Genomic DNA, 17262 nt, shown 5'->3' on the forward strand with positions numbered 1-17262 from the left:
TTTCAGATTTCTAGACCGAGTCCCTTTAAACTCACTTTTGGGAATTTCTAACACCACAGCTACAGTCACATATTATTATTATATAGTACAACAACAGCATTTTACCATATATGTGAGAAGCAGCATATCCTTTTTGCTTTTTCTTCCTGAAAATGTCTTGAATCATGAGTGAAAAAAAACAAGAGGCCAAAAAAGTCATAGGGAAGCTGCACAGAAATCTGCTGCTCCTCATTATCACAATGAGTCTAGAAAAAAGATCTTCATCATTATTTACTTATAGAGGCACATGTGTTTCAGCTGATGAGACGACTTCCTAACAAGCGTGTCCACGGGGCTCTACTGTGTGAGCTGACACGCTGTCTTTACCAATGAGTTTTAATGCTGGAACCCAGGGTACAGCCTTCGATAGAAATAAAAAGCAAACATACAATACGGGCTGTTTCCCTGATGTGGCGAGCCACCGTGATAGACACAGCGCAGACAAGAGAGGGGAGTAATTGCCGAGGACAGCTCCTACGATCCCCTGCCTCTGAGGAGGAGAGATGGGGTGAAAAATAAAAAAACACAAGACCGGGTGGGGAGGGGGGGGGAATCTGTTTATCCATCTTAGCCGGTGGAAGTTTATCGAGTTTCCTCCCCCTCTCTCCCTCTCTCTCCCTCTCTTTCTTGTCAGACTCCTGAGGCGTCCAGGGTAAGACAGGCGAACTCCAGGGGAGACAGGAGATGAGGCCAGGGCCATTAAAGGAAGTGCCTCACTGTGGAGAAACGTCAACCAGTCAGGTCTAGTTTAGTGGTGGGTGGCTTTGAGTGTGCGGTTCTGTAAACATAAGTGTGTGTGTGTGTGTGTGTGTGTGTGTGTGTGGGAGGGCGGGACTGTGTGAGGACCCGCAGTGGGCACCTTGAAACCTGACATCGGATTACCACACCGAGTGCAGGGCTGCTGTGCAGGCCTTTTCAAATGGGAAAGGCCTAAATTGTTTTGAGTTGAGAGCTGTGCCGAATGTGATATTGATCATCTCATTTAATCACAAGAGCTTAGCGTTATTCTCCTACAACCTATGGCAACCTTTAACCAAGGTAGGCTTATGTATTAAAGACATGATTAGCCCTGTTCATGCATGTGATCTACTACACTCCAATATGAACTTTCTGAAAAAAAGTTTTAGAAATAGATTATTCTGAGGACATGAAAACAAAATACATGTCTCCTCTTACTTTCGAGTAATCATTTCGCATTCACAAAGAAAAAAAAAGTGCCGCAGCATTAGGCGGTCAAGTCGGAAGTGTACAATGGCGAGGCAAGTTTTTGAATTTATCATTTTAACTGTGTGTGTGATCAATAAGAATTCTCATTATCCCTAATGTGAATATTCTTCATCAGTGCTGAGTGCGGGGAAAATGTGACCCATTAAAAAAAGCACCATCATGTTGGAAAAGGGGGGGTACTTCGTCTCATTGACAAAATCACTGCTTTACAAACATATTTGTAACTTCAGCAATTATAAAGTCTTGGGTTTTAGAAGATGTATGTGAGCAGGGCTTCTCTGCTGCACTGTGCCATTCCTGGCAAAGCAACAAATCTCACCAAAACAAACACCCCCCCCCCCCCCCCCCCCCAAACAAAGACTGGCAGTAACTGAAGGATTTGGAGACGGATGGGTGGGTCTGGGGAGCAAAGTCAAAGACTTTGTGGGCCATTAGCTTAGTGCAATTAAGTCGCTAATGACAGGTTTGGAGACACCTTTGGTGGGAGAAGACAATCATGAATATGTGGGGGGGTATAAATGAGCAGAGGGGCCCAATAGACGACGGCCGGGTAATCGCTTGATGTCACTTCGAGACGACGAGCAGACACGACAGCAAGGGTCACAGTGAACGTGCCCATGATAAGTCGTAGTGTTGAACAAATAAGTCACTTAAAAAGATGACGAGGCCGAGAGGTTGTGGGCAGAACGCTGATAAGCTAAGGGGGGGGGTTTACAAAGAGGACCACAGCCACAATTTCCCCATCATTTCTTGCTGTAGCAGCATTTGACAGAGCAATTGGTGAGTGGTTAAACGTAATTCTCTATCAAGATGGAAGGTGCCTTCAGAAAATGACAATAAAAGGAAAAACACATACGGTACACATTGTGCTCAAATAAATGTCCCCTTCGGCTGTAACAACCTCATTCACACAGAGACGTGATGCAAACTCCCAGTATTTGGATGGAAGGGCATGGCGGAAAATGGGGGTCTACGATGTTGTGGGCAAAGGGGTTGATGGGCTCGAGCCACACAAGTCAGGACCACAATGGTGTGGAGCACGACCAGCCGCTGCTCGGTCCAGGTGGATCAGGGCCACACTCCAGAACAAAAGCTTTGTAATCACAAAGAAATCCTGCATCTTCCAACTGGCCTGACTCCGAATGCTATTTTCCTCAAAAATACAATCTAACTGGTCCTTATACCTCACCAAGACCTACAAGGGCCTAACAATATTCATTTGAAAAAGTATAAGGCTTCTCTTTCTTAGCTGATATGTGTGCCTTGCATAGAACAGAATACTAGTAGCCATACTGCATGTTAAGATTTCCATAGATTTTCCACAGGTGGCCTATGCATGGCACTTGTGAAGCATGCAGAACTCGAAGTCATGATGAGCTCTTCTGATCCTGCAGGGCTCACAGCGTAACCTCTGTGTCGGACACCTCCATTCACCTGGGCGAGAGGCTTATGTATATGCATGAAGCCGGTGGTCCAGGCCATATCCCCTTGCTCTTCTTTATGTATGAGCTGGACCACTCCAAAGGTCGCCACTCACGCCGTGTCCACAGGAAACACTCTTTTTCACTTATTGTCTGCGCCTCTCGAGCAAACAGTAACCCTCACCCTACAATTGTTTGCATTTTATTTCTGCACGTTATCATTGTATTCACTTCCATGTTTTATTGTCTTCTACATGTTGATTTTTAACGTAAAATGTTCCAAAATGCAATTACTATGATTCATACTAGCATGTTTGTTTTGTTTTCTTCATAAATTAATTACAAATGACATTATGAGGAAGTAAATCCCGTGACCAGATGGACCGATCGTCCAACCGCACATTTCTATCTGCTTGACCAGAACTGCAGGGGAACTGATTTACATTTTTTTCAGTTATCCAGCAGAATCCCATGACACCAAAATACTGGCAGAGATTTAATGAGATATAATGACACGGAGGCATTATAGAAGGAAGAGCAGCCAGGGAGCTTTTACTGGGAACCAGATGCAGGAAATCCAACCACTAATTTCACAACTGATTTCGCATTGAATGTGCATATGCATTTCTACATATTATTGGACGTGTAACAAGAAAATTATTTTCATTGTTTCAGGTTTCACACATGGACAATGGCTGTTTGAGAGAAACAGAGAAAAGGAACAGATGGACGTGATCTGATATGGGAGGAAATGGTTATTTCTGCCACAGGCTGAATCACCAGGTGAATCAAACCAGTGAACACTTTTCATTGTAAAAACGTCTCAGAGACACTAATCTCTCAATTTAGTCTCAATGGCCACGGAGATGGCCAATTTACTGTGGCCATCTCATTGCTGTGACAAAGGATCCATTTATATGGACTTACTAGCCAGTAATAAACCAGTGAGCCAAACCTAAGCCAGTCTCCTGCCTCCCCACTTGCTTTTTGCCTCTTCATGCTGTATTTTCTTTACTCTACCCGGTGCTGTATATTGGCTGTGGTCAGATGTCCACAGTCGGCAGGGTCACTCTACTTGAGCAGGAATTATATGAAATTGATGGCGAACAGTCTAGGAGCCAGTCACCCGTGGATAGAGGGTACTTCCTTCCACTTATCCCGCTCCATCAGGAACCACCTCTTTTTTCTCCTCCTTTTCCTCCTTTATCTTTTGTGCTTCCACTCAGCATGTGGTCCCCCCCATCCCCCATCCCCCAATCACAAACGATTACTGCATTAAAGGTTTTGAGGGTGAAAGGATTCAGAAGTCATAATTGCTTAACCTTGTGAATTTTCTCTGGAAGAGAGTATGTTTCTATGATAGTAAAAGACAGATTGCAGGAGATGAGTAGGTATAAAATGATAATATTTAAGTATGAAGTGGAACAGGGGGAGGAGAGATGATCCATGGTAAGGAGATAACTAAGATAAGCTGTTTTCAGACATGAAGTTCAGAAAAATAGTTTCCAGACATTTTCCGGACTTTGCCTTTCACATATGAAGAAGATTATTTGAATTAGAATTAAATTCAGGTGAGTGGTGGTGTGTTATGTTACTCCAGTTTTGCATCTACCATTTATCAAAAAACATCATCAACCCGCCCACTCGCTGGATTTAAAGATCCCCGCACATTGCTCTGTTGTATTCTCACATTGGCTCACTTGGACCTTCTCCTGACATTTTAGAGAGAGGAAGCACCAGAGTCACCTCAGGACAGCGAAGGGAAAAGTTCTGCGCGGAACAACACAAAACTTCTTAAGCCTCCAATAAGATTGAGGGGCATGAGGGCCATGGAGGTGGTCAACATTTGACTATTGATTTGTTGTTTGTGCCAAGCCTGACCTCTCCCCTGCACCAATAACACCAATAACACCAACAACAGCTAGAGAATCCTCACACAGCGAGGAGTAGCACCTCATTGGCACTATCACAGAACAAAGCACGAAATGTGCTGCACTTGTAATTCTCCTTAAATGAAGGAGCCAGATACAAACCGCACTTTTGTGATCATGCACACACAGTGAGACCCTATGGTTTATCATCTGCAAGAGGGAAAACTGCTGGAACCGAGGGCTGAGAACAGGTGCTTCATGCAAAAATGGGTTCACGGTGAACAGGTAACCTCCACTGATGGGTGTAGATCTTAACAGCACGAAACAAATGTATTATTTACTGGTGGAAGCTGTGAGTGCTGCTTGGGAATGAGAATTGACTTGTTTATCAGGGACAAGCTGCAGACAATGCAGTGGGCGAAAAAAGCTCAGAAAGCACAGGGACATGGCGCAGTGTGGACCTTAAACTCAAATGAGGGGTGGCAGGGGGTTTGAGGCTTCCTTGAAAAAAAAACACTGTGCCTTCTCCTCTTTATCTCTGGCGTGCATATGGTGTACATGTGACTGGCATGTTTAATAATGCTGTCCTGGCTGGTCAATAAAGATGGAAACTGTGGAAGGTTTACCAGGAGAACACTTACAGAGGAGATGCACTTCAATGTGGGAGATGTCAACATTTCAACCAAGTCACAAAACTTTCAATGCTTTCTGCCTCAAGGCTCCATACTGCCCTTCTTTAGTACCAATAGCCTCACTTCCTTGAATCTTTGAGTACAACAAAAATAAAACAAGACATGTCCATGTTATTATTTCTTCTTCATCCATTTCCTTATTCTGGTATTTCAAATATAAAGATTTTTTTCCTTGTCTCCCTTCTTTGCTTTTCTACTCACCCGCCTGCCACTTTTTCTGCATATATATCTAGTACTCTCTACAGGTGTTGGAGGCGGGTGGAAGAGGGCGGAGGCTGTACCGCAGCAGCAGACAGACAGGAAGGGAGAAGAGAAAAAGAGAAGCAGCCAGATCTGTTGCTGATTCTGCCACTTTTTCACTGTCTCATTACAGAGCAGCCACCGCCTGCCTGCCGGCTGCCTGGCTTGCTCTCTCTTAACTTTGTCTCCCTCTCTCTACAGCACACACACTCAGCTGTCACCCATGCATACTTACACCAACACACATATGGGGAAACAAACTATTTCAACCCACAAAAAACACACACACACAAACACAACACACACACCTGCTCATGTTTCACCGTGCCTTATACATTTTTCATCCTGCCTTCCCCCGATGCCCTGAACTCACCTTTTCCTCTAAAAAATATATATATAAAGCATTACCCTTCAGCCCCATATTAGCACCATGATAAAAGACAAGTGAAAACAATATGCAAAGACTAAAAGTCAAAGAAATGTTGCAAAAGAATAAAACTTTTTACTTTGTCTTTCTCGAGCATTTGCGAGAAAATGTAAACTGTAGTTTTAAGAGGTTATAAAAAAAAAACAGGGGGGTCAGGAATGAAACCCGAGGGGAATATTTCACAAATCTAAATGTGTTTTTGAGCTGGAGCCTTTTTGAAACAAGCAGGGAATACTGATGAAATAAACAGCAAGGAGGAAAATATTTTTTTCTCTCTCTATATTCCTATCATCTCTCATCTGTCCGTTGCTCTCTGTCTCAGCTCGGGCTCAGACTTTCAAAAACACAAACCAGTTTTGAAGTCAGATTGCATCACACACACAAAAAGGGAAATCTCACATTTGTGATGATGACAACAGATTGTAATTGTGTTCAATCTAATACCTGGTGCTGGGATTTTGTTCAATTTTGCTAGTGTATTTTTCTTTACGGCTGATTCATCATCCTTGTGTTTTTTAGCCAATTCTTAAATCGTTTTATAACTTAAAATATAATGTAATGCAACATATTATTATATAGGATGCTCTCTAGTTTTCCATCCCACAGAATGTATCTGAATTTGTATTCTATTGCTCAAAATGTGATGGAGAAATGGTCGCATCACTGAACGACTGTACACACAAGTGATTAATCACCATCCACTTGCAGCAGTCCACTGCAGCAGGCGGCACCTTCACTTTCATACAGAGAGAGAGAGAGAGAAGGAGAGAGAGAGAGAGAGAGAGAGAGAGAGAGAGAGAGAGAGAGAGAGAGAGAGAAGGAGAGATAAAGAAAGAGAGAGAGAGAGAACGACTGCAGGGAGGACGAGACGAGAGATCCTCGGCCATAACGGGAGTGATACTGTGTCAGAAGATACAAAAAATGGTAGATGGGCCATGAAAAGCTTTGGCCAGTGTCTGTTGGGACATTGATTGTGTTTGAACCAGTCCTCCAGTTCTTCTTCCCTCGTTCTTCTGCTCACTTTTTCCTCCATCTCCTCATTTTCCCTTTGCTTCATATTCATTATCATGACTCTGTCTGCCCCCACCCCGAGTTTCACCGTCTCTCAACCTTTCTCCCATGATTCATAGAGCCTGATCCAATCAAATTCATAATAACCTGTGTCTTCACAAAGCAGATGCCAATTACCAGAAAGCCCAGATCAAACAGCAGACACGCTAAGCCCCACTGCCCTCTGGGTAATAGTGGCTGCACTGACCTGACCAGCACAATGTTGCTCTGTGGCAGACAAGTGGAGTCTCCAGTTTACTTTAAAGTAGCAAATGACAATGATTTAATATAAACATACATCTACAGTAAAAGTGTTGTCTTTCCCACCAAATGTAAAGTAACAGCAACGATCTGTGTCACAAACACAAACTGAGAGACATTGAAAGAGACCCTGAAATTTAGCTTTACAACAAATTATACCTAACAAGAAGCTCTCACGAGAAAAAGGAGGGGGGGGGGGGGGGGGGGTGCTGTGGATGAAAACCAGGCTTTGTAACTTGGCAAACTCAAACATCAACAGAGAGCGGGCGGATTGGATCGGGTTTGGAGAGAGTGATGAGAGAGAGAGAAGAGGAGGTTTGATTGGTTTCACCTGGTTGGGAGCGGCAAACGAAAATAAACATGTTGCGATTGTGTGTGTGTGTGTGTGTGTGTGTGTCTGTTTGTGTCTGTGTGTGTGTATGTGTGTGTATGTGTGTGTCTGTGTGTGTGTATGTGCGTATCGGTGCACAGCTGCAAAAAGAGGTCACGGATGGGTCTGGTGTTATAAGGCATTCATATGTAAGACAGACCAGAGAGCTGAATTGCATGCACCTGTGTGTGTGTCTGTCTGTGTGTGTGTGTGTGTGTGTGTGTGTGTGTGCGTGTGTATCAAAGGTGACTCTCTACTAACTTCTAAGTTCAAACGTCTCAGAGATTTAAGGGAATGTTCCTTCAAAAAGAAAAATCACAGCTCCATTGCTTCACCAGTGAGCTTGAACTCCACCAACATGATTACTCTGCCTTGAGAGCCACTCTGCCTGGCTCTGATCCTGTTGATGGGATCCCCAAACACCGCGATAGACACATCATATTGACAACTCTTACAACATTTGAAACAGAGCAGGAGACCAAATCTCATCAATCAGGGTTTTCCCTCGTTTGGGAGCCTCGGTGGGGAGAATCTATTTGCAACAGTAATGTCAGGGGCTAAACACTGCAGCAGTCTCAAAGACAAGCACACAAACCGGGGTAACACCCCATGATCTCCTCACAACAGCATGAGCTGACACTTTCCCAGTGGCAACGCTGCCTTCCTGTTGACACTCGAAAACACTTGCCTGGAAAATACAGGCAGATTCTCAAAACTCAAAAAACATTCCGATGATATATACAAAAAAAAAAAAAAGACCACAAAGCAAGCTGTAAAGTTGTGTCTGATCTCAAGACTACACTTCATACACTTGTCAGTCCCTCTCCAAGGACTCCCAGAGGACTGTGTGCTAAGTCTCAGTGCAGCCAGATGGCCCCCGTCTTAGGTATTCAGCCGAGGCAGTGAGGCAACAGCCAAGGAGGTGTCACAGACGATGCTAAAGGCACCCTGCCACCAACACACGCACAATCACACACAAACACACCAGTGACAACAGAGGAAGAGGTGAAACAGTATACAAAAATAACTATGAAGATTGGGTTAAAGGTTAGTCTGCTTTTTTTTGTATGAATAAATGTCTGAATTTATTAATTACCTCGACCAAGGAGGTTATGTTGTCACCCCTGTCTGTTGGAAAAGATTTCCACAAAGCTTGGTGGAATGATGCGCCGTGTGTCAGCTTGTGTTTCTGAATGGTGTGCGGATTTTTTAAATGCCTTTCTTTAACATTGGTAGCATTGATAACATTATGTTTTTTATTATTAATTTTTTTGCATATGAACTATTTTGCCTTGGCGGCGGTACGTGCTCTATTGAGTGCCATTCTAGATCTAGCCAGTAAATGTATATCTTTGCTGAATGAACACATATCTTTACCAATGTAGACAATAACTGCAATGTGTGCCTGTGTGTGTGCCTGAGTGTGTATGTGTGCGTATGTGTGTGGGTGACTGAGTGTGTGTTGTGAATAGTGTTATTGTAAATTTTTTCTAAATGTAAGCAGAAAGCACATGCTCTCATGGTAGATGAGTGCTCAAGAGGACAGAGAAAGCCGGTACATGCTTCTGTGTCTGTCTGTCTGTGTGTGTGTGTGTGTGTGTGTGTGTGTGTGTCTGTGTGTGTGTGTGAGCTGAAAAGTGATGATGCCTTTAGTCTGTAAAGTATTCCAGTATTCCACAGCCTTCAGTTCAGTGACTCTCATGACCTTTTGTTAACTGGTGAACATCCATGGATTCCTTACTGGGATGTATAAGTGATGCATGTTTGTGTAAATGCACGTTATCCCGTGTGTTTGTTTGTATTTGTCAACATCAATCTGTGGGTTGTGCGTGTGCGTGCAGTTGGATTTTCTTGCAAATGCGTGGCACGGCTCTCCGGCCAAGTCACCCACCGTGGCGACCCATTTTCTGCCTCTCCACGTCCCAGACCACAAACCCTCTGTTTACTGCAGATGTGTCCCCGGTGCCTTGTCCCATATCCCATAATCCTATGCCCCTGTTCCAAGAGCCCATGTTTGTCTATTGTCCTCCTCACCTGTTCTACAATGCCAATCGTCCGCAACACCCCCTGTTGTCTGCCTTCATCTCTGGCCAACTTTTCTCTTTTTGGGGGGGGGTATTTGTTCCTCTGGTTTGCTCCACTTACATCTCTATTTACATTCTCTCTCTCCATTGACCCTCATTATTTTTCTCCCAGCTTCACTTTCCACGTTTCTGTATTTTCTGTGAATTAAACTCCATCTTTCTTCAATCTTTTTCTCCAGTTATCTGCCTGTATCTTTCCTGTATCCTCCCTAACGGGCCCCGACCTCATTAAAGATGGAAAACTGAGAGAAACTACTGCTCTCTTCCTTTGGCGCTCATGTTGCACCTTCAACCCCCATCATCACTCTCTCATCCCTCCGTCAGCGTTGGGTCTTGCCTGGGCAGGAGAGCGGCTGTCTTCCTCTGGGCTCTCGAGGAAACCTCATCAAGCCGATTCCAATATCTTTTTATCCTCCGCCTGCTCCTGTGGACCACCCTGTGTTCGCCTTGTGCTCTTTCACACAGCTGTGTTCACACAACTGCACACATGCTGACACGTACATGCCTGAGCTTGTAGTATAAAAAGGGGTTTGCTTGTTCAATATCGTTTTTTTTTCAGTCCGTCTGTGTGCCCACTGTTTCTTTGTAAAGGACTTTCTGGACTTCACAGCACACTGTAAAATCCCAAAATTTGAATTATGAATAATATGAGTCCATACGTACAGCGCCAAACTGAAAGTGTGAATGAGTTCAGATCAGGTCATATCTTTTTCTCCTAGTCAGACAGAAAACGAGCTTAAACCTACTCGACCTGTGCCTGATGTAGACAGACATGTAGGTAAAAAAATTATCAATCATCAAAGACCAACCCAATCCGAGCCAAACTATAATTTCAAAATTGTGTCTGTACCCTGCCCATTCGGTCTGGTCCCCAGATTCAGGTATCAACACTCTAATATCTATCCCTCCAGGCAGAGAAATAAAACTGTGACAAATGGGAACAAACGTCATTTCAATACGATCCACGTCTAAATATGTATTTCGACTTTTGAAGGACACCTGAGCCACTCACACCTCCCTTAGCACCCACCAGAGTGCCCCCAGTGTGGGGGGGGGGGGGGGGGATTTGTTGCTAACAATAACTAACCCAGGATGCTGGGCCAGGCTTCCAATCCCTGCTCCAACATGCATCTGACAGCCAGGAAGGCCTAGCCCGTGTGCTGCCAGCCAGTCAGCAATAGCTCAGCTTCAACCAACCCTGGAAACATGGCAGATGGTGGCGGGAGAGAGAACAGAGGAGAAGAGAGAAGACTCTGAGTGCGATTGTGTGTGTGTGCATGTGTGTGTGTCTGTGTGTGAGAGGCGGACAGACAGGTAGACGGAGAGAAAAGAACGCGGGAGAGTGTGACCACATGCTTGCTCGCCTCTGATAGCGTCCTGCGTGACCTCTACGCTCCAGCTCGACCAATGATGTAATATCTTTGCTGAGAATAAACCAGCGCGTCCAGGAGCCTCTCGGTAAAGGTCCGCAAAGTTCAACCATCATTGATTTCATCGACGCATCTCATACAATTTTGTCGTTTGACACCTGTTTGTGTGCACGAGAGTGTGTGTGAGTGTGTGTGTGTGCAGACCCAGCTGTGAGTTGCAAGCAATTTTTCATTCAAGGCTCCTTTTGGTTTTCATCACGGGGAAAACAGAGGTCCAGCTCGTACTTGAATGGGGAGTTGATTAGTGGCATCAGACTGATGAACCCATGATAAACAGCCTTCACACAGTCCATCTGTTCTGAGTGAATGTGATTCATTTCAGGGGCGGTTCAGTGTGCGCCTGAAATAATCCTCCACATTTTCACATGAATTAGTTTGGCTTCTCTGGTGGCGCTTCATGTAACACTAATGATTTAGCATGTACGTTTTGATAAAAGGCTAAAAGAAAGAAAAGGGAAATATTTCATAAAGTTATATACAAACTGGCCTTACCTATAGGTAATAGAAATAGATAGAAAGACTTCAATGTGCAGCCCATGCTTCCTGACCACTGCAGTTAAAAAACTCAAGGTACCATGAAAAAACCCCTGAGGAGCTCCTGGTTTTTCCACTTTAATGATTTATCTTGTGGTTACCCTCTGTGCACATGGTTTCATATTAATGCAGCACTCACCTCGGATGATGGACAGCTTGGCATTGACGGTGATCTCGCCCCCGCTGTTCTCGGCTACGCATTCGTAGATGTTCTCATCTCGCGGCGCGCGCAGAGGCTGGATTCGGAGCACGGCGCCGGCAGCCTCGTCAAACTCGATGGTCTGTGGGGGGAGGGGTTAAGGAACAGGGTGGGGTTAGCCTGCATATAGTGTAGGTGAGTGTTAGCATTGGAGAACCAGAGTTAACAGATTTCATTTTCAATTTTCACATTTAGGGTTGATAAGATGTCAGCTTCTCTGTAGAGGAAACCAAAGAGGGAGTTAGAAGAAGATATCCTTGAATGGAAAGGTACTGTGTGTGTGATTTATAACCTTTGGTCCTAATAAATACAGAATTCTAAGGAAAGGCACACTCTCTCTCTCTCACCACACACACACACACATACACACACAGTCCCATATCTTTATGTGTGATATGCTTGCTTTTGTGTGTTTTCATCAAGAGTTACTTCAAGGAGGTTATGTTTTCACCCCGGTCCGTTTCTTTGTTGGTTCTTTTTTTTATTTGGAGGCAGAACTTGTCTAAAGGACGCAGTGTGGGTGTGAGTGGAGCCTGTCACATGTTGGTTCAAATCCAGATCAGGGGACTTTCTTTAACATTACAAGATCAGGCATTTTTAAACATTTTCATAATTTCCCAATAATTTATGGATCTTGATGAAAGAATTCAGGCATATTAAGGGGACTGATATCTAAAATCAAATTTGATGCAGCGTTATTTAATTAATGGGGTCTGTTGGGCCTTGGCGGAGGTATGTGTTTTATCCTTGGTGCCAGATTTATCTGTAATTACGCCTTTCCTTCTTTGAAATGACCTTTGAAAAGTCTATTTTCAAATCCTGCTTAAAACAGTTTGGACATGTCATTCACTAAATTTCTTGAATGAAATCAAAATCTTTTTCAACAGTGTCCTCAGAACAAACAGTAGAGCTACATTAATAGAGGCCTGTGACGACTGACATTAGATCAGTTCTGACATTGTTTCAGAAACTGGACACTGACATATTTTGAGACTTTGATCTCTTTGAAAAATAACATATCAACAGCCATGTGCCCTGCAGCAAGAAGCTGAACCTCAAGATTTGGCAAATGAGTGGAATTTAAATGGTGGGATGTCTGGACCAGTTACCACTTTCTTTTAAACCAGACTGCCATTGCGCAAGGTTATCGCTCTAGCCTTAAGAGTTAGAGAAGACGGTCAGCCCGTCTGTCAGTCTCCCTGCAAAGCTCTTCCAACAACCATCTCTCCTCAGAGGGGCGTACAGCATCTCGACGAAGGGTTCACTGCTGAAATCTCTGAGCAAAGCTTGATTTTGAGATACAAGTACAAGTCTTGAGCAGCCCCGCTGCTCCCCTGCTGCACATCTCAGCGCTGAGCTGTTAATTAGGCTAAAAACACTGCAGAGCACGGCATCACGATCGATATCAAAGCAGCTGTCTAGAGGGTAGAACAGGGAAGAAAATCATAACAACTTCAAAACCCCTTTACAAATTTTTTATTTCATGCTAAACGGAGGAAGAGAAGCGTCCGTTCTGGCGGGCTGCTTCACGCCCTTGGCTTTGTTTCCCACTTAACATGCAAGGGAAGAGAACGTACAAACACTACTTGTCTTTTATTTTGTCCTCCGTGGAGATGCTGCTATTCCCCCTGTTGATGCTGTCGTAATTTCTGGCTTTTTAGCCTCCTCCCCTGTGGTTGTCTTCATGTTGCAGTGTGTGTGTGTGTGTGTATCTATCTCTCTATCTGTGCGCTGCCATCGGCCTTAACGAAAGCAACTTTTTAATTAAGAGACACTGAGCATCAATCAAGACTTTTAGACATGTCATCTGGGACGCCTGCTGAGAACTTAACCACAAACATCATGAATAACACACAGAAAGACACATTCACACATGCAGAGCCGCACAAAACAAGAATGTGACAACGGCAGAGTCAGAGGAATGAGGGAGCTCTGAATTGTATTACTGGCCGTCAGCTACAGCTAATGGAGGGCCCGCACATCACTTGGAGGTTAACACAACACGTCTATGAAAAGGTTGGACGATGTTGTCCACGACTATTTGTGTAAACTTTGGGTGAAGGAAGCACACGAAAACACCCTTTTCAAAAAGACTGCGTGGGAACCAGAAAGCAACAGAAGACTGGGCTTGTAATGTGAATGTGGTGCCGAGCTGTGATGCAAAAGAGCTGCAGAGATGTAAATCATTTCAGCTTCATTCTTTAGCTGGGACTTTGCAGGGAAGGAACTGTGTGACGTGAGTTCAATGTGGCTCCGGATCAGAAAAAGTGTGAGCTGTGAACGACAAGTCCCACAGTTGGTTAATTATTCTACCTTAAAATAGCCGCTTTAATTTCATTAGAGAACGGTGTCTCCTTCATTCACACGTCATTCTCCCCAAACAAATATTTTGGTGTGCAGGTTCAAGGTCCTGCAACACAAGTCTAGATGAATGACAGTCAGCAGCTGTATTAAGTCGTTAAAGAACAGAGATAGTCTTCAGTCTTCAGTAAGGAAATCTATTCAAAATATCACAAGAATTCCAAATAGAATTTGCCATGTTTTTTAGAGCAACAGCACTTATGCCTGGGATGATGAGGAGAAATCACTGATTACCTTCGTTGCTCTATCACTCGCACTCTAAACCCGGTTGACTCACCACTTGTGGTAAAGTGTTGCAACATAGTGCTGCTTTAACGCTCACTGAAATGCATTTTAAGAACTATTTTATTGTATTTATTTTATATTTAACAACATATACTTATGAATAACAACATTTTTAGAGACCTTCACTCCAAAGAAGCATCTAAGAATAGATGTACTTTGAGATATTAAATGTTCATCGTATCCTTAAGTCTTGTCACATGACATCGCAGTAACACAAACAACCTGTTGCTAGCCATGAAGCGATGAACCCACCTCTATGCGCTGGGAGTTGACCTTCTTGCCTTTCTTGTTCCAGCTCACCCGGGGCTTGGGGTCGCCTGTCGCCTGGCAAACGAAGGAGACCACGCCCCCTGAGACGCCAATCTGGTCGACGGGAACCTTCGTGAACCTTGGTGGTGCTGAGAAGTGAGGGAGACGGGGGAGAGAAAGAGAGATAGAGAGAGAGAAAATGAGCCATTAGCACTTAGTGTGAGAGGAATGTTTCACCGCTGGAACTCACTTTGCTCCTCTCGATGCATTAGGGCTTAAATGAGTGTAATTACATCAACGCAAGTCTAGACGTCCCCATTCCAATTTGAGCACATGTATATATATCCACACAAATGTACACACAACAATGTGGTGTTACGCAAATCCACAACATCCTCTTCTTGCAACCCCTTCTGTATCTATTCCGTATCAAAATCTGTAGCTACTTATATTTAAGAAGTTGAGTTTTTTCCTGTGTTTGTTTGTTATCAGGATTACGCAGAACTTCAGGACGGATTATAATGAAACATGTCAGAAGGATGTGGTTTGGATCAGGGAAGAGATCAATGTTTTTTACTTTTCTTTTACATTTCGAAATAGGCCGTTTAATGCACGGACCTAAATGAAAATAATTAAGGGGATCGATATCTATGAGTGAACCCCATTTGTTGCGACTTGATTGACTAAGTGCTTTTCTAGTGTCTAAACGTATTTATCACAGCAGAGAGGAGCCAGTTTGAGTTTTGGATAGAGACTAAATAAATACCTGGACGGACAGTCAGGACAGACAGACAGTGGGTGGATTGATGAGACACGTTGAATAGATGGACACCTATCCACACCAAATCCCATGTGTCCCGCACTGAGGACATTCTTTGATGGTCATTGTGGTGATTGAACCCGTTTCAGCATCTGTAACTGGGCCATGCCGTCAATGCAAATTACCCCCTGCGGTGCAATCTCTGATTGAATTAAAATGACAGTGCCCGTCCTTATCTGGTACCTCCTTTTTTTCTTAATGCTGTGTAGTTCTGTGTGTAGATCATGACTTGAGAGTTTATACGTGGATGTTGTGCCAAAGTGCTGATGGCTAGTAGATAAAACAAAATATGGCACTGTAGAGAATGGAGTCTGGGAACAGGCAGTTTCATAACAAACCCTCAGAATAAGATGATGAGGCAGTAGAAGTGAATTTTCCATTTGACGTTGACATTAAAGCATTCAAAAGTGAGAAATTGAGTGTGACACTAAAGAATTATGCACTCACTAGGGACTGTGACCTGTGATTAAACTGTACATCAAACGTTAGTAATTTTTGGTGCTTTTTGGTGCTCGTGCTTAGTTGCAGAAGTTAAAGACAACAAGCCTGATAGAAATAAGGAGAGAGAAAGAAAACACAGTCTCTGGGGGAACTCGTTAAATCTGAATCATACAGAAATGTGCGGATGATCAAACGGCCGGGCACATAGCGTCAGATTAATAATTAAGGGACCATGGGCCGACACCAGTCTCCAGGCAGAGCAAAACACATATATGAAGGAGAATTCCTGCATTCATTATCGGGTAAAGGGAGAGAGAGAGTGGGTACTTTAGACGGAACGAGGCAAGAGAAATTGTGTAAGACAAGGGGAAGGAGAAGAAGAAGGGTGAGTGTACCGCCTCGGGGAAGCACAGGCACCGCATGCAAAGTTAATCTCACCGCCCCCAACGAACAACCAAAATATTTCTGATGCAAATATTACAACAACACACACAAACTCACCGCCCCCAATTTAACTAGTTAATGGTTATTTAATCTCAAAGGCTGGTTTCACATTTTGCCATTTTTTTTATTTTCCAAGCAGAATGGGATCGCTAGAGGATGAGCGGTTACACACATTGTAACCAGAACGTGTTCCTGCAGTGTGTGCCAATGGGGAAGACAAATGTAACCTTGATTTTACAAGCTTAGATGTCTGTGAATGCAAGATTATAGCTGAAAGTCGGAGAATGTGTGCTCATTACACCACCCGCGATCAGACAGAGATAAAAAACATGCTGTCAAATAAATACCACTGCTGCTGTAATATGATGTTTCACGCTAGCAGCCACAGACGAGCTCTTATCTTCCTCAGATTTTTTCTTTTATCATCTTTTGTTCTTGTGTAGTTTGGTGTATGTGTAGCTAAAAGGGTAAAACATGACACTTACTACATGGCTAATGATACCGGGACCATCCGTGCATAGGCTTGGGCATGGTTTTATAAGACTTGTGCATTCAAGCATCACCTTGATGGTGTATGTGAATATGGTGTATGTGAATAAAACTGTCTGGGTTAGACAGGTATATCGCTAATCAACAATTGGGTAAACCCATAGGTTCAATTTAACGTTTAAAGCCGGTGGGGTACTTAGCACCGTCATACCATCTCATTACTAGATTCACGGTTAAACTCCTAGTGTGGGCGGAGACATGCAGATTGGGGGTTAGGTCATTTTGAGACTCTGAATTGTCCGTCGGTGTGAATGTGACAGTGAATGGT

The 17262-nt window shown here is 43.7% G+C and overlaps 1 protein-coding gene across 1 annotated transcript in view; it reads right to left on the reverse strand.

Annotated features, from left to right (window-relative positions):
• Window positions 1–15009, reverse strand: part of ptprsa (protein tyrosine phosphatase receptor type Sa) — a 105590-nt gene extending 90581 nt beyond the window's left edge. Inside the window, exons 1-3 of the mRNA XM_053430764.1 lie at window positions 14991–15009; window positions 14744–14889; window positions 11786–11927 (exon numbers count right to left, since the gene is read on the reverse strand). Coding sequence (XP_053286739.1) covers window positions 11786–11927; window positions 14744–14889; window positions 14991–15009 — 307 coding nt within the window. The remainder of the gene's footprint in view (window positions 1–11785; window positions 11928–14743; window positions 14890–14990) is intronic.
• Between the last annotated feature and the right edge of the window lie 2253 nt (window positions 15010–17262).

The sequence above is a fragment of the Pleuronectes platessa genome, chromosome 9 (assembly GCF_947347685.1).
Source record: "Pleuronectes platessa chromosome 9, fPlePla1.1, whole genome shotgun sequence".
In the NCBI taxonomy this organism is placed as follows: domain Eukaryota; kingdom Metazoa; phylum Chordata; class Actinopteri; order Pleuronectiformes; family Pleuronectidae; genus Pleuronectes; species Pleuronectes platessa.